Raw genomic sequence first — 22,743 nt, forward strand, 5'->3', positions numbered from 1 at the left:
CAAACTTTAGTATCTCAGATTATTCAATCATAATTATTTTTATCCTTTATCTTCCCTTCTATGGTTCAGAGAAATGAAAGTGGGAAATCAACACTATAATGCTCTTTGCCATTCTACCTTCCTTTTACCACCAAAATTAGCAAAGTAGAATAAGCTGTCCTTTCATTAAAGGCAACAAGCAGCATTATGAAAAGGTCCTATTCATTAACACAGGTGACTTACCTATACTATCGATGAACCCAATTCCCAAGTTCAGAACTCTGAATTATGTGTGACCAGTCACCTCAAAACGTATGTGTATGTCTATGCAATATAAACGTATCAGATTCACATGATTTCAGACTTACTGCTGAAACCAGCAGGTATTATTTTGAAACTTAAGCCCTTTTTCTTATCAGACTACAAGGAAGGCCACAGTTCAGACTAGGTTTGTCCTTCTATGCATGGTACAGGATGCCTATCCTGCTTCAGAAGCTTTGTCTTAGAAATACAGAGATTCTTTGGAAACAGCCTTGTTAAAGCCCTTTATTTCATGCCTAGTCCCTGTTCTCTGTTGAGGTTTCCTGAGATACTACTACTACGAACGCTTGAATCAAAAACTTTTAGGAGTAGCCTGAAAAGAAAGAGAATCCAGATTCCTGCAAAAATAGACAATATCCACAACAGCGGACTACATAAAGACTCGGGATTCTTGTAGTCCATTAAAACAGAAGAGAACTGCATGACTTACTATTTAACTGAACATAGTCCTAGTCCTTTCTGCAGTCACTCTGTGTGTAACCATAAAAAGCCTCATCTTCAGTCTCCAAAACAATAAATGAAAATTATAAATTAAAAGTATAACTTCTGCAGTAAGATCACAACAGTCCTGACTCAGCAGAGCTGTTTAAAACATGAGCGTTTAAAAAGTCTGTGTTTCAGCAGTACTATATAGAAGCAAAGTCCAAAGGCAAAACTCATTATCCTATGCTACTCTGGGTCACTAGGGCAAATGGACAGACAAGCTACTGGCTCCAGTCTCCCAGACAATTATTTGCTCACACTATTTCTCAAACCAAGTTCCTGCATATATTCAAACGAAGGAAATTAATTCGAACTCATGCTTTATGTGAAAGACCTTCAGCTTTTTAGAGCTGATATGAGTACATGTGACATTTGGAAACAACCAATGTGTCAGGTTTCTTTGTCAGCAGTCAGTGTTACAGCTGTTTTCAGGAGCAATAATCCACTTTCATTTGCTAACTCATGACAGCAACAGTACCCCACCAGCACTGTACCCATGATGCCTTAATTTCAAGAGGAAAGCTATGCATGAACAAGCAGAAAACTGCCTCTTTTCCTCACTTTGGATCTTCCTGCCACACCTGAAGAGGCACGTAACAGCCCGAGGGAACAACCAGACCTTTCAGAGTCTTAATCTGCTAAAGAGACAGCAACTGAGCCAGAGAAGCAGTCCAGGAAACTTCCTTCACCATAGTGCTCAAGAAGGTAGGGCAGCTACGCTCCATTCCCAAGTGTCCTTGAAGGTGCAGAGATTGACAGGCAACGAGCCAGCTGGGTTCTCCTTTCTTCAGTCTCTTCCACAACTCAGTTTTCAACTGCAGCCCCAAGCCAACACCAGCACTTCCTAACACTCCACAGACAATTCCACAAGTGATACAGAACACACAGCATCATGCATAGTGCACATGCACATATGCATACTGTTTCGCCAGGAAAAATAAAGAGCGCTAAGAAATAATGTTATATTCCCAAGCAGCTGCTTCTCTAAGCATTTTCTTGGTACTATAAAAGATCTTTTTTTGATCTTAATTGATACATAAGCAGCACATGTGACCAGGCACTGGAAGCACCCGATTTTTGTCAGTATTACCTCTACAGGCAGCTGCAAATCTTAACTGACATATCCAGAGCAAACATACTTGGATCTTGACAAGTTCAGGGAAACTAACACATTCTCAGATGGCAGGGTTCAATACAAGCACAGCTGCCATTTCAAGAAGCAATGTTTCCCCTTTTACCTAACAACCTGAGCAAAAGCTAAGCTGATTCATCTTCGCTCTCAGTGGTTCAAACCAGTATCCCATTACTCAGAATCCCCCCACAGAGCTAAACCTGCAGGTTAACGCTGAGAGCCCCAGCACTGCAGCCGTAACCCATGACTATCAGGCTGCTGGATGGTAGAAAGGCTGTGTTCAAACCACCCAGGTGCTTGTTCTTCCACTCTGTATACACACATGCCAGCCACTGGCAAAAGCCAAAGCCATTTGGGTTTCTCCTGCTGTAACTCATCCTTGGTTTTCAAAAGGAAGGCTGACACAACCTGCAAGAGTGTGTATCTCAAGTGAAGCTCCATTCAGCACAGAGCAAAGTGCTAACATGCTCCTCTCTCTGGGACTTTGTTTATGCCTACCACCACAGCACTTTTACAAACTACTTTAAGAAACTCCCTTCTCAGCAAGCTGGTCTTCAAAGATACTATTCTGAATGCTTCCTCCTTGTCTAACACTGTACACAAACCCTGGCACACAGCGCAGGGTCAGCTAGGTAGGAAGGCCCCTAGAAGTCAGTTACTTTCAAACAAAACACATTGCAGGGCCCAGGTTCATTTACTGAAGTATTTGTTTAAACCCTAGGAATCAAAGGAGCCCACAGGAACTCCAGGGAACAGGGACTGTGTGGGATCATTAGAGGAAGCAATTACAACCCCATGGACAGCGGAGTGCAAATATCAACAAAACCAACATGTTTTGATCCATAGCAATGTTGACAGCATAAATATAGATAGCATTCCCTGTGGCACAGAAGGACCTTCAGAAGCTCCCTGCTTGTACTATACCTGTGAAACTCACCGCCAGGTCACATGACATAAGAGAACCGATGCATAAAATATGGCTGTGTGGTGTGCAAGTACAGACAAAAAGTGAGCAACTCTTGTTTTCGAAATGGAGCAGAAAATGGATGTTAAAGGGAAGGATATTAAAGGTCAGGTTACAGACAGCACCCAGAACTTCAAAGCCAATCACCCAGTTTGAACCCAATCCTCATATTCTCACAATGACATCACTCTGTGGGTGACCAAGATTACCTGTTCCCCTTTCAAAAGGTGTTAAGGAAAACCTTTGTTCTCTGGAATTCAATGTACCTGAAAAGATTCAGGTTAAAAAGCTCAGTCTACCGAGTACCATAGTTTCTGTAATACTGGCAAAACAACTGGGGACTACGCAACAGAGTTTGGACAGATGGCTTTATTTTGTTGCATGAGAAAAGTTGAGAAGCACTTTAGCATCCTACTTTGAGCAGGGTCTAAATATGCCTGTTCCACTGTGCTCCCTGCAGGCTGAAGGACAGCATTTGTTTGAGTTAGCAGTTGTGCTATCAGAATGGGTAACAAAAGTTCACGCTTTGAAGTGCTGAGAAGCCTCCTGCTTCAAATTAAGTCTGGTTCCATGGCAACAAACAGAGGTCCACAAAAGCTTCAGCACCTCAAACACGAGTGATGACTGGAGCTCTGCTGCACAGTACTCCAGCCTACCGAACGATAAAAATCAATGAAGGCTTCAGCCAGTTTAGCAGTTCTAAAGAAACCACGTCTCTTAAGCTTTGCAAATAAGGCAGCCTTTCACAGAACGATGCTTGCCCTTCCTCTTAAGTATTTTATCAACCTATTCATCTCACACAATAAAAAAAAATTACATGAGGAAAAAGAGATTAGCCGAAGCAATCACATGTTCAAAACAGGTTAAGTACAGCCTACTCTGCTTGATGCCTGAAGTTTATTTCTAGAAAAAATGTTTCTCTAAAACATACCATACTTCTGACATTATATCCTAAAAACAAGAGATATTAAGAAGAACTTATATAAATTAAAACCAAAACCACACCAACGATCCAAACCCCAAATGCAGACCAGTCTTTTTCCTCATTCAACACTTTCACCAGGTACCTGCATTTAGAACGCCTTATCATTCCTGTAAGGGCCACATTTAGAATAGGTCATGTAACTGCTTTGAGTGGCCAATGCTTTCATTTGAACAACTGAGTGACAGAGTGTCAGACATTCTCATTCCGTATAAAAATGAAAGAAAAAAGGTATTAACAAAACTGAAATTTGGAAAAATCATAGTAGTCATGCAAGCGTTTGCAAGTATTTGTATTTTAAGCTTCATACACTTACACTGATCAATAAAATACTCCATTCACTACCAGACCATTTAAGAATCCTTAGATGTCAAAGCTCTTCAATACAGGTTTGGATCCTACCCCTATTTACCTATTTATGTGACATGAGATTAAGGACCTTGGCCAAAATCACGAGGCATCACGAGAGAAGCCAGAAAGAAAACACTTGCTAAGAAGAAAAAAACCTCCTCATTCAGAATTCCTTTTACTGTAACGCAGAAAGAATCTTTTCAGAAGATTTAAGATGTTTCCATATATCATAAAGATAATACAAAGGAGGATTCAGAGCCTTAGTCCCTAGCAATATTTGTCCACTTACTCAGGACACAAAAAAAAAAAAAATGTTTATACCAATTTAAAATAAAATAGCAAGCCATTACGTCTTTCTAAGTAAGATATCACACAAGACCTTACTCCTTTGATCTTACTTAATCTCACTGTTAAAATACAAATATATTTTACAGAAACATTACCTGGCAAAGAAGTTTGTAAAAGGTCCCAGTATTTTTCTTTTACTGTCCACATCTGGCTCGTGACAACACTCCTGCTGGCTCTGATCATTGGTCTCTTTAGTGGAATTCAGGGTAACATCCGAGAAGTGGACCTCATCAGTCTCAAGATTCACAATTGCACTTGAACTGCTTGTGACCACAAAGTCCAAAATGTCTTCATTGCTAACCGATAAAGTTGTTGACAGTTCTGTGCTAAGACTAGAAACACTACAGACAGAGATATCATCGCTTCGGTTCAGAGTTTTTGAAGTTGGACTATAAAGTTTGACAGTGTCATACCCAGTTCTTGGGAAAGTAGAGGATTTTCGCACAGCATGGTCATGCTCAGCAGTCAGAGGATGGGGAGGCACATAAGACGGCAGCGTGCACGCACTCTGAAAAGCCCTGTCAGGCACAATTTCAGGTTCTGACTGCTTTCTCTTCACAGTTAACACACTGCAGTGAACAGGCTCTGGATTTCCTATTTCTAGAGTTGGAATACCAGAATCCACTGATTTAAGGCTATGACAATCTTTGACAGCACTGGACAGTGGGCCAGGCCCATACTCAGGCAGTGAGAGAGATCCCAGGGTCCCGGAGTTCAAGTTTTGAAGGCCCTGGATACCGCTGCCCACTCTTGCATCCAGAATTCTCATGAAGCTCAAACTATTTAAGGAGTTGGATAAATTTACATCAGTTGTCTTGACCCAACTGGTAACTGGTGAAAAAGAAAGAAAAGACAAGATTATGAGTTTGCAGGAAGGTTGTGGTTTGTTCTTGGCAGTTCGTTTTGTTGTTGTTTTGGTTGTTGTTTTTTTATAAATACACTCAGTTCTGTCATAATTTAGGCTTATAAGTTATTAATCTTCTCTTGCACATGTTTGCTATCCCTTCCCCCTGCTTGATCAAGCAGGACAATGGCAACTTAAACTAGGCTCCTAGAAAGTGTCAAGCATGAAAAGCTTTTCATAAGCAGTTTGTGCGCCAGTGTTTGCTTTGCATACATCTATTGAGAGTGAAATTACATACTATAAAAACCGCAGTACTTTAACATTCCATGTCAATATTGAGACAAATATTTGAAAATTATTTTTATACAGTCATAAATGCTTATTTACTGATGTTGGGAGTCTACAAAATTTGTTTCCATACACTTAGACCAAACTTCTGAAATGTTCACTTAAAGAGAATTTCTTAGCATTCTTCTGAAACCTGTAAAACTGACAATAAATTGTCACTAAAATAAAACATGCAATATATCAGGTTTGCATTAAGTAAGAGATGCAAAATCTGAATAGCTGTAGTGTTATCCACGTAGACAACGTTTTGACAATACCTGATGCACTTTGTCACTGCACCTACAAGTAAAACTGACACTTGCAAATACATTGTATTTACTGCACTCGGGGGGGGGGGGGGGGATCACTGGTCTTCGTATTTGCAACGTACACTCACACTGTCTCCCCAGGAGTTGCCGGCACGTTAATTAAAATTCAGTCAGTACACCACTTCCAGCCTACATCTGAGTAACCCTCAAACAGAGGGCAGTCAAGTTGAGCTGCAGGGTAGATGCACTCTCCTCATGGGCAACTGCAGCCTTTCATATACTTGGAACACCATCAGAACTGCCGCCTTGACTCCCAGAACTGCTACAGACCCTTTAAAACACTACATGATTATTACCGTGACATTACATAGATCTTCTCTTTCTACATGAATAGTTAAATTACCTACAGCTCTGCTGAAGTTTGCAACGGAATTACTCCGCAGCAGTTGGCAGAACAAATATGGACAGATTGCTTTGGTTTCTTCACTCTGAAACACTCTGGGCTAAGTGTTAAGGAGTGAATACTCCTTCCATCTTGCAGACAGCTTGCTTTCTAGACAGATTTTTCCTCCAGCTCCTGAAGCCTGGTCTCCTGCTTCTGGTCTCCTATTCTGTCTCAAGTTAAAGGTGCCAGTTGTCCTTTAGGAGGTCCTCCCCACATTCTACTTAAAAAAAAAACAAACAACCACACCACCCCCAAAACAAAACTCAAATATCTCATTTGGGAAAAGTGGTTCCTCCCAGCAGTTCCAAACCACTGACTAATGGCGCCTAAGCCCTGCCAAACACCAGCGTTCAACACACTGTCTGCTCTTAGATTTGAGCCCATCCATACACTTTGGCATTACAATACTGGCAGGCAGTAAGTGACAGAAAACACATTTCAAACATATTCCACTGGTCCAAACCGTAACAATTTCTTCCACAAGCTTTCAGTCACGTGAAAAGTTCATGAATCCAAACATACTTCATATGGTATCCCAACTCTTTAGCGTACTACACAAATGCTGTTCACGAGCTGCTCTGACACTCCAGTTTAATCCACTCCTAAGCATAGGGAAAAGTCAAGTAAAAACCACCCTGGATATTTCATCTTTTGGACCTTTCCAGAACTTTCTAACAAACAGCCAACTGTGTACTACCCATGCAAATCAATCAACGCATCAACTGCCTAATCTTTTGGATAAGCAAGGTTTCCAGTGTATTGTTTTGACTAAAAAGCTTGTGAAGATGTACGCTTTTCTTATAGAGTTGCTATAGCAACTTCTCTTTTTTCACATTGCCACGGTCTGAAAAGTTTACATGCACTGCAATCTGAAGTGATGTCTTGAGATAGCTAACATACCAACTGCATAATTACGAACCTCTCTGTTCACTAGTTAAAAATTGCAAGGGACAGTCAACTGTGAAGTCGAAGTGTACAAATAAGACATAACACGGAGCATTAGATTAAATTACTGTTCAATATACTCAGATCTCATCTCTCAGACCTTGCCAGGATTCACTTATTTTCAGTTTTCTCTTCCCCATGCTCACCCACTCCTTCATACACATACACATGATTGCTCTTAAAATCAACAGCCTACCCAGCCCCAACATTACCCTAAAGTATACACACACATTATGGAACTGTATAAGCAAGGGTGCAGGTGTTTGCTTTATCACAATTCACACTTAACAAATGCATCTAGAAAATGCAGTCCAGGAAACAAAGTACAGAAAGGTAATCAGCCAGGAACAACTTTGATGATGTTTCAGTAAACAGCACAAGCGTGTTTCCATAATGAATTCCTCCAGTGACTACCTTCACTTCTGCTCAACGATTTTCCCAAGCAGCAGGCAGTCCTTCCTTTAATTGCATGGCTCTTCACCCCCAGGCTTACAAATGGTAAGCATTCAAGTGGCCTTGGAAGGGCCAGTAAACACAGCAGCTCAGGAGGCCAAACAATTCTCTAAGTAAAAGTTTTCAAAGAAAAGTGAAAAAACAGTTCCAGGCAGGGTACTGAGGCTACTTTAACTTGGCTCAGTATTTATTTTTTTTTTTAAGCAAGAAATTTAACAGGAAGATTCTTTAAATAGGCAACCAGCAACTGCAGAAGTACGTAACAGCTCCAGCTTGCTGGAGCAAATTATGCAATAACAAGTTACAAAGGTTTTACACAGTTCAGTGAAACTGTGGGATGCTTTGAAGCATACCCAGCAAGGGCTTTAAATGAAAACTTGAGATGTAACCAGCTGTCAAAAACATAAATGAGAACTTCTTGATTCATTTTATATTAGGTTGTTGTAGGATTGTTTTTAAGGATGTAGTGAAGTGATATTTATATTCCTTATTTCAGCTGCCTCACCAGTAACTGCAAAATTTGACAACTGATGTCAAACGTTCTAAGTGTCACATGTTCCAATACTAACTTATTTCCATAAATCATTTAGTAACATAGCATTATTGTAGCATTATGATCACAATAAACATAGCATTAGTAGTAAACAGTATTATTAGTATAATAAACTATCGAGAAAGAACAAGCAGTTTTGTCACAGCAAATGCACATTCATCATCCCTATGGTTCACTTAAACATACTATAATCTAAATAAAATCGGTATTTGTAGTCTTAACATCCTACGTGTTACAGGAACCATGACCTTGAAACTGCAAATATCCCAGAAGGGAGATAAGGAAAAAGAAGCTAGGAAAATATAGCAGAGGTCACAAGTGGCAAGGAGAGGGCAAGAACACACTATTTACTCATTAACTCTTCCAACACAAGTGTGAAAGGGGCACCAGGCAAAGACAGTTTTGCAGCCAGGTTCAAAACTAACATCAGGATCTAGCTATTCATGCAAAGGATAGCTAGCTGAACTGCGTAATTCCTTACCACAGTACACTGTGGATGCCAGAAGTTTACATGTAAGCTCAGGGAAGAAAAAATAACTGAGGATTCCTAAACAAAAAGAAACTCAGGAGGTCCTTCAACTGCAAGTGTCCTAATCAGTCTACATGAGTCCTGCTTTTATACCCTCTCCCAGGTAACTTCTTCTGTCTGATGGTTAGAGTTTTGGTCAGTACAGCTGCCCAGAAGTCCTTACATTCCCCAGGTTCAGATCACTGATGGCATGCGAGAAGGCATGTTCTGACAACAACCAGAGGCTTTAAAACAGGTTTTGACTTTGCGATCACTCAAGCACACAGATGGAACAAGTCATATTTGATTATAATTTCTAAGATCTAGAATAAAATAGCTTTTAAACCCATTTTAATGTAAAATTAAAAGAAAGTTAACAGCAATGCCTAACCATTAGAGTAAAACAAAGATCAGAATGATGCCAATTCAAGCCACATTCTTCCAAGTTTGCTGTGACTTGCAATGCAATTTAGTCAACAAACTTGTTCAGAAGGAAGGGTAAGAAAACTATCTACAAAACAAGCTTTGTATCTTCGCGCCTCACAGGAACGACAAAAGGAACAGATTACATATACTGCTCAGCAGTATATACTGCTCAGGTATTTCCTCAATTACAAAGTTGCCATTGTTTGGTTTATTTTCTTTTAAAAGGAAAAATCTTGTTTAAAAATTAAGGGTTTATATTCTCCACGCATTTGAGAATATTTTTGTTGCATGTTCCAAGAAACACATTGCTGCTATCAAGTGTAACTGCAGGTGACCTCAGTGCACAAGAGCATCAAATCCAGGTTTTCTTTATTAAACGTTTCTTGTTTCAGGTTGTTTATGCTCATGTTCTAACAGCCACAGTGCTGCCAACAGCATAAATTCCTGAGGCTAAGAAAGTCTAGCTTTCAGCAAAGCACGAAATACAGCGATTAATGCTACAGACATAAGCACTGACAAAACGAAGAGATAGAAGTTGGGATTTTGGGTTGTTTTGTTTTGTTTGTTTGTTTTTTTAAAGAAGCCTTATCTCTCAGCTGGCACCCTTCACCAAGTCCGAGCTTTACAAACCCGGTTTCTGAGCGAAGTGCTGGAGAGCAATGAAACCATCCACCACTTTTCCACGGTTTGGTTATGTCAGGCGGGCGCTATAAGCGACTCGCAGCGTTCTTCTAAAGCCCCGGCTCCAGAAGCACTTTACCGGGCTTTTTTTCCTCCCCACACCAACACTACAGAAAAATCTGTGGCCACGTTAAATCAGTAGCAGCGTCAGGAGAGCTTCAGCTATTGTTGGCTGTAGTTTTGCTTCGTCTTTGGGAACTGCCTGGGGATGTCGAGGGGGAAGCGAGGCAGCGCCAGAGGCTGGAGCTGCTGCCTTCCCGGGGCTGCGAGCCTGACCCCGCGCCGCCAAGGGCTCCCGGCTGGCAGCCTGCACTTAAACAAACACAACAAACCGAAACAAAACAAAAACTGGACACAAGAGAAAAAAAAAAAAAAACCAAACAAAAAAACCCCAACGCAACCCAAAGCCTCGAGGAAGCGGCGCTCACCCTCCCCCGCGGTGTTTAACCCACTCGGCGGGGGCTCCTGCAACTTTTCCAGGCGGCCCCGGCCGGGCGCGGCGAACGGCCGCCCCTCGGGCCCCTGCCCGGCCAGACCCCCGCTGCGGGGGCTGCTCCCGCCCCCACCCAACAGGTGCCACCGACCCCCCCGGCCCGAGCGCGGCCGGGCCCGGCAGGGCTGAGAGCCGCCGCCCGAGGAGGAAGAGGTACGCGGAAGCTTTGACGCCTCACCGGGGTAGCGCTGCCCTCCGCCGCTCTCCTCATGCTGGGCCATGCCCAACCCGCCCCGCAGCTGCGGCGGGACTAGCAGGCGGCGGGCGGCTGCGGCGGGCGGTCCATGTCGCTCTCCGGTGCGGGCGGACGAGCGGCGGGTTCAGCGCAGGTGAGGCGGGGCGGCCGCCGCCCGCCGGGCGCCCTCTCCACGCGGCGCAGGGCCTCCCATGGCGCCCGCCCCCGCGGCGGCACGGCGCGGCGCACACCTGGCTGCGGGCGCGGCGGCGGACTCCGCCGGCGGGACAGGCGCCGGGCTCCTACCGGGACGCTCCGGTCCCCGCGGCACGGCCGCCTCCCGCCGCTCCCCCACCCCAGCGCGGCGCTGGGAAGCGCCGCCCGCCGGGGAATGAGACGCCTGCGCGGTGGGGGGCGGCCGCTGGGCGCCGGGGCTGCGCGCCGGCCGCCATTTTGAATCGCCTCAGCGCACCCCGGGTGGGGGGCACGGCGGGGCGCGGCCGGGACGGCCGTGGAGGAGGCGGCGGCGGCGGTGGTGGTGGTAGCGGTGGGGTGAGCGCGGCGGGCGGAGCGGGCTGAAGAGCGGCCGGGCTTGGCAGGGGTCGCCCGTTCAGAGCGGTTCCGTGCCCCCCGCTGGAGGGGAGCCGGTGTTCGGCTGCCGGGCGGCTGCGTTACTGCCCGTGGCAGTGTGAGAGACCGCGGGGAGCCCGTCAGCGGCGGGGCTCCCCTTGTGTTCCCGGCTGCTCTGAAGAGAAAAAACAAAAGTCAGTGGGGTTTTGCGTCTGGGCTGCGGAAGGTCTGGGGCATCAGGTTAAGGTGTTTCCTTACCTCTGTGCAACTGACCCGTAATGCCAAAGTGGAGGCTCAAGGATGGTAATGGCTATTCTAGCGTGTTTGATTTATCTTTCCATTCTCTTTATTTTCACCTGCCGTCGCAGAGTGCTCTCTTCTGGCGTTTGCATAGCGAACCCCGCGCACACCCCTTCTCCCTGCCGCCCCGCTGAGACCACGGGGTTGCGAGCAGTCGGGACCTCAGAGGAGCAGTACTCACGCTTTCCTGTATTTCGAATCGTTACTGCTTTTTTTTTTTTTTTTTTTCCCTTTCCTGCCAAGATCATATACGTTTTGCACCTAGACTCAGTGATCATGTGTCTGGAATGGTAATAAGATAAAAGTTGTTCCCCATCTTAACTGAAGGTGCAAGTACCAGCCTCTCATCACTTCACACCTACGTCTGCCCTGAAGCTGCAAGCGTCACTGCAGCAAATGCAGAAATACCTGAACTCCTGTTAATGTAATTGGCTCAATATCAGGAAGAGCAAAGCCATGATTATTCAAGTTTTGATATGGGCAAGTTACACCTGAATAAATTGCGAGAGGCTGAGGTAAACTTTTACAGAAGTACTTGCCACCGTGACCCCATTAACACCAGTTCCATCAAGATGAGAAGTAGGCACTGAAAACCTACCATCAACAAGAGTTACACCTCTGCAGATTTCTTCCTGTGACTGCATCAGAGACTGATAAATATCAACACCTACTCTGCTGGATTTCTAAGATGGGTATCAACATAAACCAATTAAGATTAGCACTAATTTCTCCATATCTTTCTTTGAAAATCACTGCTACCTCTGCAAGACAGCATGCATGTTACTATTAAAAGAAGGTAAATAAGAACAAAACAGCTTTGAAGCACTAAGAAGTTGTTTATACACAGGAGACGTACTGCTTTGCAGCATATGCTGTCACTAATTCCTTTTTCAGTATTAACATTCACCTCCTGGTTTTGAGAGTGGGAATCAAGTCTTCTCTTGGCACAACCAGAAGAGTGTATTGTCATGGCATCATCAAACTTGGGTCAAAATTGTTAGGTTCTTAGGGTAAATAACAACATGGAAATACACCATCATGAAATCTGTAAGTCTGCAGAGTGTCTCCCAAGGAAATAATGATACTCCCATCTTCATAATATTATTTAGGCTGAAGAAACTGTTATAAAATCCGCTGCAGGGAATCTTTCAGCACTAGCAGACTGTAAAGTCCAGCTGAAAGTTTCAAGTCACACAAGGAGTTTGGCACTTTTTGAGTCAGCACTTATTTAAGGATAGTATTTTGCCTAACAATCATAATACCTTTCAGATCCCATTCCAAGTGGTTTATTTTAGTTGATTTTTTTCCATTTTCAACCCACAGATGACTCTTCCTATTCAGCTGGTAGGTTTTTAGATACCCACTCACAACAAAATCCTTACTGTTCTTTGCACTGAAGAAACACAGAACAACTGGGGTCCCAGTGTGCTAGGTGGTGAAAAAATAGCAGGGTCAGCCTCAAAACGTTAACAGAAAATTACAGCATAGGCAATATAAAAAGCTGACCTCTGTTGCATGTAAATGGCTACATACCTTGTGGAAAAGGCTAAACAGCATTTCTGGTGGCTGTGAGCTATTAGCAGAAGTTGAACTTTTGCATTAGCGGTTAGCATCAGTTCTGTTAAAGCCACTTCCACCCGAGATAACATGGTTTCTGTCAGCAAGTATTACGTATTATAAGGCCTCTGTATTGGTAAAAGCTTAAGGGCTGTGACTAAACACAGCGTCACACCATTAATTCTCATGGAAGCATGGAATGTCCTAATTACTAGAAGAAAACTGACCAGGTACTACCTACTACCAGGTATGGGAAGTATAAATGCCTAAGTGCAAAGGAGACCTTTAGCACCTTTGTTTTTCAGCTGTGCAAAATCTAATGTTCATCCAGAAGGGCACGCTGAGAAATCAAACTCTTTCTGTTTTAACAGATGGGTTGCAAGTAAATCCTGAAAAGCATGATAAGAAGTTAGTTGTGGTGCTTACTCAGCATGGTTATCATCAGTCCTCTGCCATTGATTCAGTCAGGTAAACCTGTAAAATAATTTTGTAAAAATTCTAGGGACAAAATCCTGATGTGTTGTTCAAGAGTGTCTTGCCTGTGGTTGTTGTGCAGAAATGAAGCACTACATAGAGCAGTCTCAAATTGCCAACTGATGTTCACTTACTGGGAAAAAAACATCTATGTGGTCTAATAATAGATCATTGCTAGAGATTTTAATTTTTTGAAAACATTCAATCCAAAGCTCCATCATACAAACTCATATTCATGCCAGCAGAATTCAATATGCTGATTTCATGGTTATTTTGCAAGAAAGCATGAAGAGTTTGCGCTGTGTTCTGTCTCACTGATTTCTCTGAAATATACTACATATGAAAAAAGTATGCCAAGTAACAGTCCTTCATTTGATCCTTTAGAGTTAAGGAACAGAAGCGCAAGCTTCCCTCATGCTGCTTATGCCTGTAGATGTGGGAAATAATTTTCTGCTTAGCCTTTCAGTTCTGTTTTGAAGCTTCAGCAATTTTGGAATTGATACTTTTAATTTAAATGTTTTTAAGAACTACATGGGAACACCTAGATTCATTCATCAGAAGCCAAGTATGATGCAAGCAGCTTTCAGAGACAGCCAAACAGCTTCATTTGCATCAGCTGTGCAGCTCCCTATCCATCTTGAGGTCGGTAATTCTCTGTCACAAACTGGAAGACATTTCAGTACATATTTTTTTCTCTAGTTAACCAAAGATTTGCATGTTGTAAAGGTATTAAATCATTGAATATTTGAATACTAGCTGACTAACAGCTCCTGCCTCCATTAACCATCCATGTAATGTAAGGTAGTTTTAGCTCGCACAAGCAAAAGTGCAAGTGTACCAAGTAAGTGCAGCAAATACTGCATAATCTCTGTTACTGTCCATCATGCTAAGAAGCAGAAAAGTTCTCTTTGAAGGTAAGTATTAGAACAGAGATGAGACATTGATGTTTTTCCTCCTTGCTTTACAGAATTATTTGTATGTATGGTAAAGTAACTAACGCATGTTTGATGGTACAGAAGGCAACAATGAATAAATTCAGGTTTCTCCTGACTTGTAGCAATGATGATGATGATTTGATGAAAAATATCAATACCTCAGAAGCAAATGGTGATGTTTTTGACAAATGGAGAATACTATGCTTTTCATCACAAATTAATGTTGTTCTCACAAAACTAATATTTGTCTGTCTTTTGCACATCTGTGTTTGCTAGCAGTCCATTTCCAGCACAGGCATTCCGACTAGCAGTGCACTGTCTATGCACCAAATCATTTTAATAGGTTTGGGATGAATCGGCAACAGCTGGAGAACATGTCATTTCATTCTCCCAAAAGGCTGCCGCCTTCTATAGGAACTTAAACCTCATAAAGGATGAGGAAAATGAAGCCAGTGTGTAAGTACCATTACTGTTAACCCTTCTGTTACCACTGGGTAAGAGCAGACTTCTATGGTTTAAGGTTCCCCTCCATGAGCCAGCAAGAAAATGAAGAGCAGGAAAAGTCGGGGACAAAAGTGTGAGACTTTCCAGCACATTTGAATTTATATTATTAAAACATAATGCACGTGACTTGATTGTTTCTATGTCTACATACTGTTTAGGAAAGATGAAATGAGTGATAAGGTGTGAAGGAGTAAGACTATACAAACTACAAATATTGCTGCTTGTATTAATAGCTCAGAACTGCAGAATCTTAAGTGCCCATAAATAACTGCTAACAGAATTTCCATCGTACTTCTGTTATGGGTCTTCACTCATCACTAAATCATACCAGAGAAGGAAAAAAGGTTTTTATTATGCCCAGCTGCATAATGAAATGTTGGGATGCTATAGCAGATTTACTCTCTTAGTCAAGCACAATTTAAATTACATTTCTAAAAGCAAATAGATTCATTCTGTAACACAAAAGGTATTGTATTCAGCAAGTGGTAACTTCCTAGTGGATCTCATTAGGAAAAAAAAAGTACTGCGTTAAAAATTAGTTGTTGTCTAGAACTGATAATGATGAATGAGTCTAAGTAACATTCAATTTGGGCAGATAACAGATCCAGTTATTATGTCTCTATGGATCTGCAGTGCTTCAAAGAATTTAATATTTTTGTATTGAATAAAATTATGAGAAAAATAGAGGAAAAATATTTTAGAAGCGTGAATGACAATTGAGACTGTTTGAAGACTTTGGTGTCAAATAGATAAGGGTTCCAGAGTCAAAAGACTATGGGCTAAAACCCCATTACAAAATGAAGACAAAAGCCAAACCAATACAAAAATTAGAAGTTAGGAAACTTAAGAAAAAATGTCAAGAGAAAAAGGGAAAAATCCTACCAAAAGGCTATTGGGAACAAAAAGGGTGCTAACAGTTCTTAATATTCATTATTCCATGAATAAAGTAAGTATGCAAAAAAGAAAAGTTCATTACCAATTTCTGTCCCGTATCCAGAAAGGATCAGGGTGGCCTACTGTAGCATGTAGGGATTACTGAGGTGAGTCACTCTTTGGACAATGGGCTTAAAACACACACAAGCTGTACTTTTTTCAAACACAAGTTTGTGATCAATAAAGGAAAAAATGTGCAAGTTTTAACATCCCAAAGGCAACCCAATGGTTTTCTCTGTGAACTATGAATCAGTTTAATAGCCCTTCTGGATATAAGCTGTTCCTGTGTGGGAAACAGGCTTCAGAGAAATCTGGAGATCCCTTAGTTCCTCATTTTTCTTGAGGCAGGATGTATGTAGCCAGGCCCACCATAATTTCTGACACATTTGTCTCATCTTTTCCTAAAAATCTCCAGTGTGGAGGTGGCACCCCTTTTTGAGGCAGTCTATTGTAGTGCTTATGTATTTGCCTTCAGTACTGCTACTATACTGTAGTGCCCTTTGCTCGGGCATTTCCATGGCTACAAACAAGAAAAGCACTGAAATGAAAATGAAAACATACTCATCTACACTTTAACAGGCTTGATTGTTTAGATTGATTTTAGAAGAAATTCAAGAATTTGAGACTGCTCAATTCTGTGATACAAGGAGTTGCTACACTGACTGTGTCTTTTGTTTCCTTGTAGTGAGTAAAATCGATCTACACAGAACTGATGGCCAGTTAAGCCTTCCTCATTAAAAATTTCTACAATCTTTATATGAAAAGCAATTGTAGCAGCATTATATAGCTGTTACCGCTGTTAATAAAAGTGGCCCTGCATTGTACCGAGAGGGTAATAAGAAACTTACTACTGCTATTGCACCTTCTTATGTTTTCAGATTAACTGGGTTCTGCAGTTGCAAATACATTACAGTGAGAGTTACGGTCCTTCCAGGACCTACACGCTGCCCTGCAGGAAGGCTGTCAGGTTGGAGAAGGCAGCGCATGTGGAACTCTCTCATCCTAGTTTCTGTCCTTGGTGCGTTCTTTATAGGTGAAGCTATACACAGTGATGGAGGGCAGGAAACCCAGTGTTTTGTTTCTTGGCAGCATGTTGACCCAGTGCCAGCTCTGCAGCTTTGTTCTGCCTTTTAATTCCATTATCATCACATTGGAACACAGAGGTAGCTCATAAAATTTCTAAGCACTTGCATGTTACAATACATTTTAAGAGCAACTTGAACAATGGAAAAGAGATCTTGCTGTATAAAGCTAAAATGTATCAGTTAAGTCTCATTTGTCCCAAATGCCTGGAGTCTTGTTGCTACTAGTTTCACAGGTCATAAAAGAAAATTATGTAAGATGCCATATGTGAAAGGTAGATGAAAGATTCATTGGGGATAATAGTTAAATATGCTGGTCCCGGCAGGAAAAAAATGAGTTACTGTCAGGGAATCCTGGGAAGACTCCCAGAGCTGCAGTACCTGTCCATGTATTTTGAACGGCAGACAGCACTCCCGTGAAGTCATCGTTTGACATGCGTTTAAAGCCTGCCCCACCACTGACAGATGCAATTGCTGCCTAGGACTAGGCAGTGGTTTTTGCACAATAGCAGCGTTGTTTACATTGGAAACTAACTCTTTAGGATATGTGGAGTTAATATCGATTCAGACACAATAACTGAAAGGCCTGGCTGATTAAACAGAATTCTTAACAAGCATCATCTGTAAACACAATGAAAATATACTCCTGCTGCTACATTTAAGAAATAATTAAAAATAATTTATGCCTTTGAAAGTTTTCAGTACCAAGTTTAAAGCCTGCTAGATACTTACAAACAAAAGTATTCAGCCACAGGCCTTACAGAGCAACTATTTTCCATTACTTCCCAAGGGTGTATTTACATACTGTTTTCATTGCACTTCTGATTTAGGGGAGTCAGAATCATTCTGCATGGAATCCCAAGTCACTGTGGCTGTAAACTTACAGCAACATAATGCACGTGTCTCCACCAAGCTGAGTGTGAGCTGTGGAAAATTGAGTCTTTTTTTTTCCTTTTTATAAAAGGATGTCCGGCCATGGAGTTCATAGTGTGTATTTTCTTGTCACAGATGCAGTTTTCCTAAAAGTAGAAGTAAGATACTAACCATTTGATGGCTGAACACAAATTGAAAGCAGAAATAAACATCTGCTATGTTAGATCCCACAGCTAGATAAAAGTTCTTTAACTGTTATGTGAGAGAGGGTCTGGGTTTGCTTGGGTTTTAAATTTATTTTTTTTTTAAAGGGGTCTCATGTTCTCTAAACGTGAAGTTGTCATTACAAATTTATTTTTGGAATGACAGTATGATATAGTCTACAGAAATAATTAAGTGGGGCCTAAGCTTATTTTGTTTGCTTGTCTTCCTTTTTTCTAAAGAACACATGCAGTGTATTTCACTTTCCTCCCTGGTATTGAAAACAAATAAAAAAAATAGACTAAAACACTGTAGCACTGAAAAGGACTTCCAAATTAGATACCTCCTGCTATCTCTCCAGAATGTTTAATGCTTGACTGCCATGTTGTACCTAAGTTTTATATATGTTAGCCAAAGAAAATGAACACACACGCCATCCAATTGTCCTTTTATATTTTTATTCGGTGTTAAGTAACTCCACAAGAAAACAAAATCAGTTACTCTGGTGTACGTGAAATCAGAACAATACAACCACTTGAAGCAAAAAGTAGAAACAAATTTCAGCCCAGGAATGGAAAACTGATACTTCAGTGCTATGGATATGCAATGCGCTTCATACCACAGTGCGGTTCAGCGTATGCCAACCTTTAATGCTTTTGTTGTTGTTGTTGTGTGTGTTTCTATCCATACAGAAAAACTAAAAACCACACTTCAACTCTTACTGAAAGCTTTAGAGCTTTAGCCATTAAACTATGAAAACAAGTAAAGACAATTTGTTATTGCCCAAGCTCAATATAAGATTTCGTTTTCCCCAAAGGTGCTGGAATTATTACATGCCACAATGTAACTATGAGCAACACCTTTGTTATTTTTGAGCCCTTTCTTACCAAAGAAGCAGCTCTAGCCAAAATTAACTGAGCTGAAGTTTGTGTTTGAAATATGTCCATTTGGTCATTTCTTGTTCTCAAATGAAGTTCTATTCCATTCTTCACTGTAGTGATTTGAAGAATTTGTGTGTAAAGTTCTTTTTTACTTTCATGTTACAGTTAACTAGTTCTCAGTGCAGGTGCTAAAAAACCTCTCAAGGAAGCTCCAGAAGAAAGTAAAATATACAAAAATCTATCCAAAGTCTGCAAATAAATTAAGAAAAGAAACTGTAAAGTGTCAAAAATTTGCCGTATGAATACAAGCCCTAAAACATAGTCTATGAGGAGGACCGAAAGAAAGTCCCTGGGTAAGGACAAACCAAGCCAATTTGAAGTAAGGATCTCAACAAAAGTGTTGCACAAAGAATGGCACGGTTTTCCAACCATGTATTTCAATTCTTACATTATCAATTGAGTGAAGGCAACAAAACCCAGTTACTCAGAAAACCTTTCTAGCACAGAACATATTTCAAAGGCAGTTCAGCTCTCATTTCAAACGGCCACGGTTCTCATGAGGTTTATTGCCTGTCAAAATTAATGGTTAAGCTTTTCAAGTCAGTATTGGACTTTCTGCACTTCCTGATGTTAAAGACATGCTGCTATTGTATAGACTAGTTAGTTGTTGTTGTTTAAACTGAGTTGGTAAAAACTTAGGATGTTTAGTTTTGCAAATATTGCTCCTCCTGGCTTATACATTTTGCATAATGTGTTAAAAGCACAAGGAGTTGATAGTCTTGTACAGATGCAACTTGACAATGTATTGACTAAGTTAACAAAATAAAATTTAAAAGCAAGTCACATAAAGCAACAATCACTACTGCAATCACACATGTATGTTGTAAGTCATCACCTTCCCTACCCCCACCCACCACACACATAACTTGCCCCACACATTCTCTCAGAAACACAAAATGAACTACGAGATTTACTAAATTACAGCCACAACAGCAGCTAACTGCAGCAGCCACAGGATTTCTTTCAAGTGAAGCACTGACCCTTTGCGTTTAAAACATTGAACACTCTGAGCATTTTAAGATAAGTTTCAGTCATTCAGGCTCAAGTTCAGTACAGGATGCTTTTGCAGGTTACATGAATGCCATCATCTGCAACAAGACAACGTTCTCATTCCTCGCCACAAAATTCACAACAATCCACACATCACCCCAGTGGTTTATTATTTTTGGTGTTACTTTTTAAACTTCTGCCCTGCATTGGCAAGTTGCTAAAAAGGACAAAAAAAAAAAAAAAAAAAAAAGAAAGAAAAAAAAAAGGGAAAATAAAAGCCCACATTGCCTCCATACCTACAAAAAATCCTTGGCTTCTCCAGTTAGCAAAAATACAAACCATGGTATCTTCAGTGTTGGTTTGCGGGAGGGGGGAATCATAGGATAGAAAACACAGTTTCTGTAAGTCTCTAAAGCACAACCCTGTTGTTCCTACTTCAAAGTTATGAGATTTACTGAATGAAGACTGGACAAGTCATTCATGCTTTTCTCCTGCATTCAGAAAGGCACTGATAGATTACAGTGTTAAGTATTTATCTCCCAGTTCTTAAAGAACAAAGCCTAATGTGCAGAAAGCTGAAGTCTCTGAATAGCAGAAGTAGTTGTAGACACTGCGATGCTAAGAAGATAGTAATAGTGGTAGGGCTACAGTTACGAATGAAAATAACTGCAATTAAGATGCAAAAAAGCAGTGGTACTACTAAGACAAGCACATGCACATCCATTCTTGATTTGACAACACAATCTAGTCTAGTTCAAATAGCCAAGAATTTAACAGTTTTTTGGGGGGAAAAAGAAAAATCTTCAACAGGACAGCTGTGTCCTCATCTATAAAATAAGCAAGAAGAGAAAGATAAATACACATCTGAATCCATTAACTGAAGAAGAAACTCAAGTTGTTGTTTTAGAGCTACAGACCCTCAAGAAGGATAGTTTTCCATCTCATGTTACTTTTAAATCATCTGTTCTACGCTGCAGTTTTTATAGTTGAGTTCGAGAAAAAAGCTCCTCCTCACACGGATCAGCCCATTCACTTCCACCTTCTGAGGCTGTGTCTTCAGAGCTGGAGCTATCACTGGAGTAGATCTTCTTCCTGAAGCCATTTGGTTTTGCCTCAGCATTTATATCATCTGCACATCTTGCTTCATAAACAGAAGAAACCTAAGGATTTAAACTGACAGTGTTGATGGGGAACAATACAGAACACGCTTGCTTTTTTCTGGGCTGGGAGGTTATATAGGTTTGCAGCTGTTCAAGAGAGATGACACAACTATGGGGCAAGTCCTCCTCTTTCCTGACTTAGTCCACTATGTAGAAAGGACTGCAGAACAGCAGGGAAAAAAGGCAGGGCTTTTATTATTTTTTCCTATTCCTTGATTTTAGGACTTGTAAAAAACAGCAAGAGGATCAAAAGTGAACTCAGCTGGAATGTGTTCCTATCACAGCTCACGTTAGAAGATTACTGTACAAGTTATCTCTAAATTTGGTAGTAAGTATTAAATATCAAGAAAACACAGCACAAATCTGACTAAGCTTCAAGCAAACCCAATATATTTTCAGCTGGATCAATAAAGCTGTAGCAAGCATGTCATGGTGCATGTTCAAGTGCTATCATCACTATAAAGTTTAAATCAGTAAGTGCATGTGTACACACAATTTTTTCCATACAGAAAAAAATCAGGGTTTTTTTTTGCTTGTAAGCAGGACAGAATTCAGCATACATTGTGTTTATGCCTTTAATTACTGGTCCTTTCTGCCTTCATGGTGCACATCAGCCCACTCTATGCTTACTGAAATTAAAAGTTGAGGAAAAGAAGTCTCATGTTTAACACACAGGACAAACAAAAGTGAAGCATTCCCAAAGGAAACTGAGTACGCTTAACTACCAGAAGTACAACCATCTGAAGTACAACACTATGAGGAATTTTCAGAAGAATGCTCAAGACACAGAGGAGATTAAAAAAAAAAAAAAAAAGTAAAGAAAAGCTTTTGAAAGAAAAGCTTTCGAAGGTTTTCATAGGAATTTCATTTGAGGCCAGACTGAAAACTGTGATGAAAGGAAAGAAGTAGTAGCACACCCTTACAAAAGAAGCAAAAAACTCCTCCCCCAAACCAATGACAAACTTACCATATTAAAATCTAAAAGATGTTCATCATCATTGGATATTTCCTTTACATCTGCAAATTCTCCTACACCATTCTCTCCCTTGGCATTTGTATAACACTCTGTGTTTGTAAGGTGTTTCAGAGGAAAAAGGAAAAAAACAAAAAACCAGAATTGAGGAATACTATTATTTTACATAGAGAAGTATTCTTGAAATTCACATTCTAGGCCATGTAAACTCTGTGCCTGTGGAGGATTTTACAGCCTGACATCCTTAAAAGAGATAAGCATAATACCTTACAGAAGTTTCATCAATCTTACCTGGATAATCAAATAATAAAAAAAGAAGCTACTTAGTTAATGAAAACATCTAAAATAGTAAGGTACAAAGAGCAAGAATTACTTTTTAATCATAAATGCTTCAGTACTTCGGATACTGTACAGTGTTCCAAATCTTATTTCTATACCCATATAAAATATTCTACAACAGCAGCCTGATCCTGACTGCAGCTCAAAAAAACAAGTTGACATGAATGGCTGTGGTTTTTACTTACCAGAGTAAACTTCCATATATAACAGCATGCATCATATAAATATATAT

General features: G+C 40.9%; 2 protein-coding genes and 1 long non-coding RNA gene across 9 annotated transcripts in view; 1 reads left to right on the plus strand and 2 right to left on the minus strand.

Moving 5' to 3' along the window:
• Positions 1-11,051, minus strand: part of TBC1D14 (TBC1 domain family member 14) — a 70,654-nt gene extending 59,603 nt beyond the window's left edge. Inside the window, exons 1-2 of one of the 2 annotated variants that reach the window (XM_055796376.1) lie at positions 10,683-11,051; positions 4,656-5,391 (exon numbers count right to left, since the gene is read on the minus strand). In XM_055796376.1, the coding sequence (XP_055652351.1) occupies positions 4,656-5,391; positions 10,683-10,725 (779 nt within the window). In that variant the 5' untranslated portion in view covers positions 10,726-11,051. Of the gene's footprint in view, positions 1-4,655; positions 5,392-8,747; positions 8,767-10,682 lie in introns of those variants that run through there. The other variant, XM_055796375.1, reaches the window with a different exon arrangement.
• A 125-nt stretch (positions 11,052-11,176) lies between these two features.
• On the plus strand, positions 11,177-20,316 carry LOC129783843 (uncharacterized). The gene is made up of 2 exons (XR_008745869.1): positions 11,177-14,222; positions 16,831-20,316. It is a non-coding gene; the product is annotated as an uncharacterized LOC129783843 (long non-coding RNA).
• The window catches only part of KIAA0232 (KIAA0232 ortholog), a 72,456-nt gene continuing 68,262 nt past the window's right edge, over positions 18,550-22,743 (minus strand). For 5 of the 6 annotated variants that reach the window (XM_055796370.1, XM_055796374.1, XM_055796373.1 and 2 more), the window contains 2 exons: positions 22,167-22,264; positions 18,550-21,199 (listed from right to left, as the gene is read on the minus strand). In XM_055796370.1, the coding sequence (XP_055652345.1) occupies positions 21,020-21,199; positions 22,167-22,264 (278 nt within the window). In that variant the 3' untranslated portion in view covers positions 18,550-21,019. Of the gene's footprint in view, positions 22,265-22,743 lie in introns of all 6 variants that reach the window. The other variant, XM_055796372.1, reaches the window with a different exon arrangement.

Source organism: Falco peregrinus, chromosome 2, assembly GCF_023634155.1.
Source record: "Falco peregrinus isolate bFalPer1 chromosome 2, bFalPer1.pri, whole genome shotgun sequence".
Taxonomy (NCBI): Eukaryota; Metazoa; Chordata; class Aves; order Falconiformes; family Falconidae; genus Falco; species Falco peregrinus.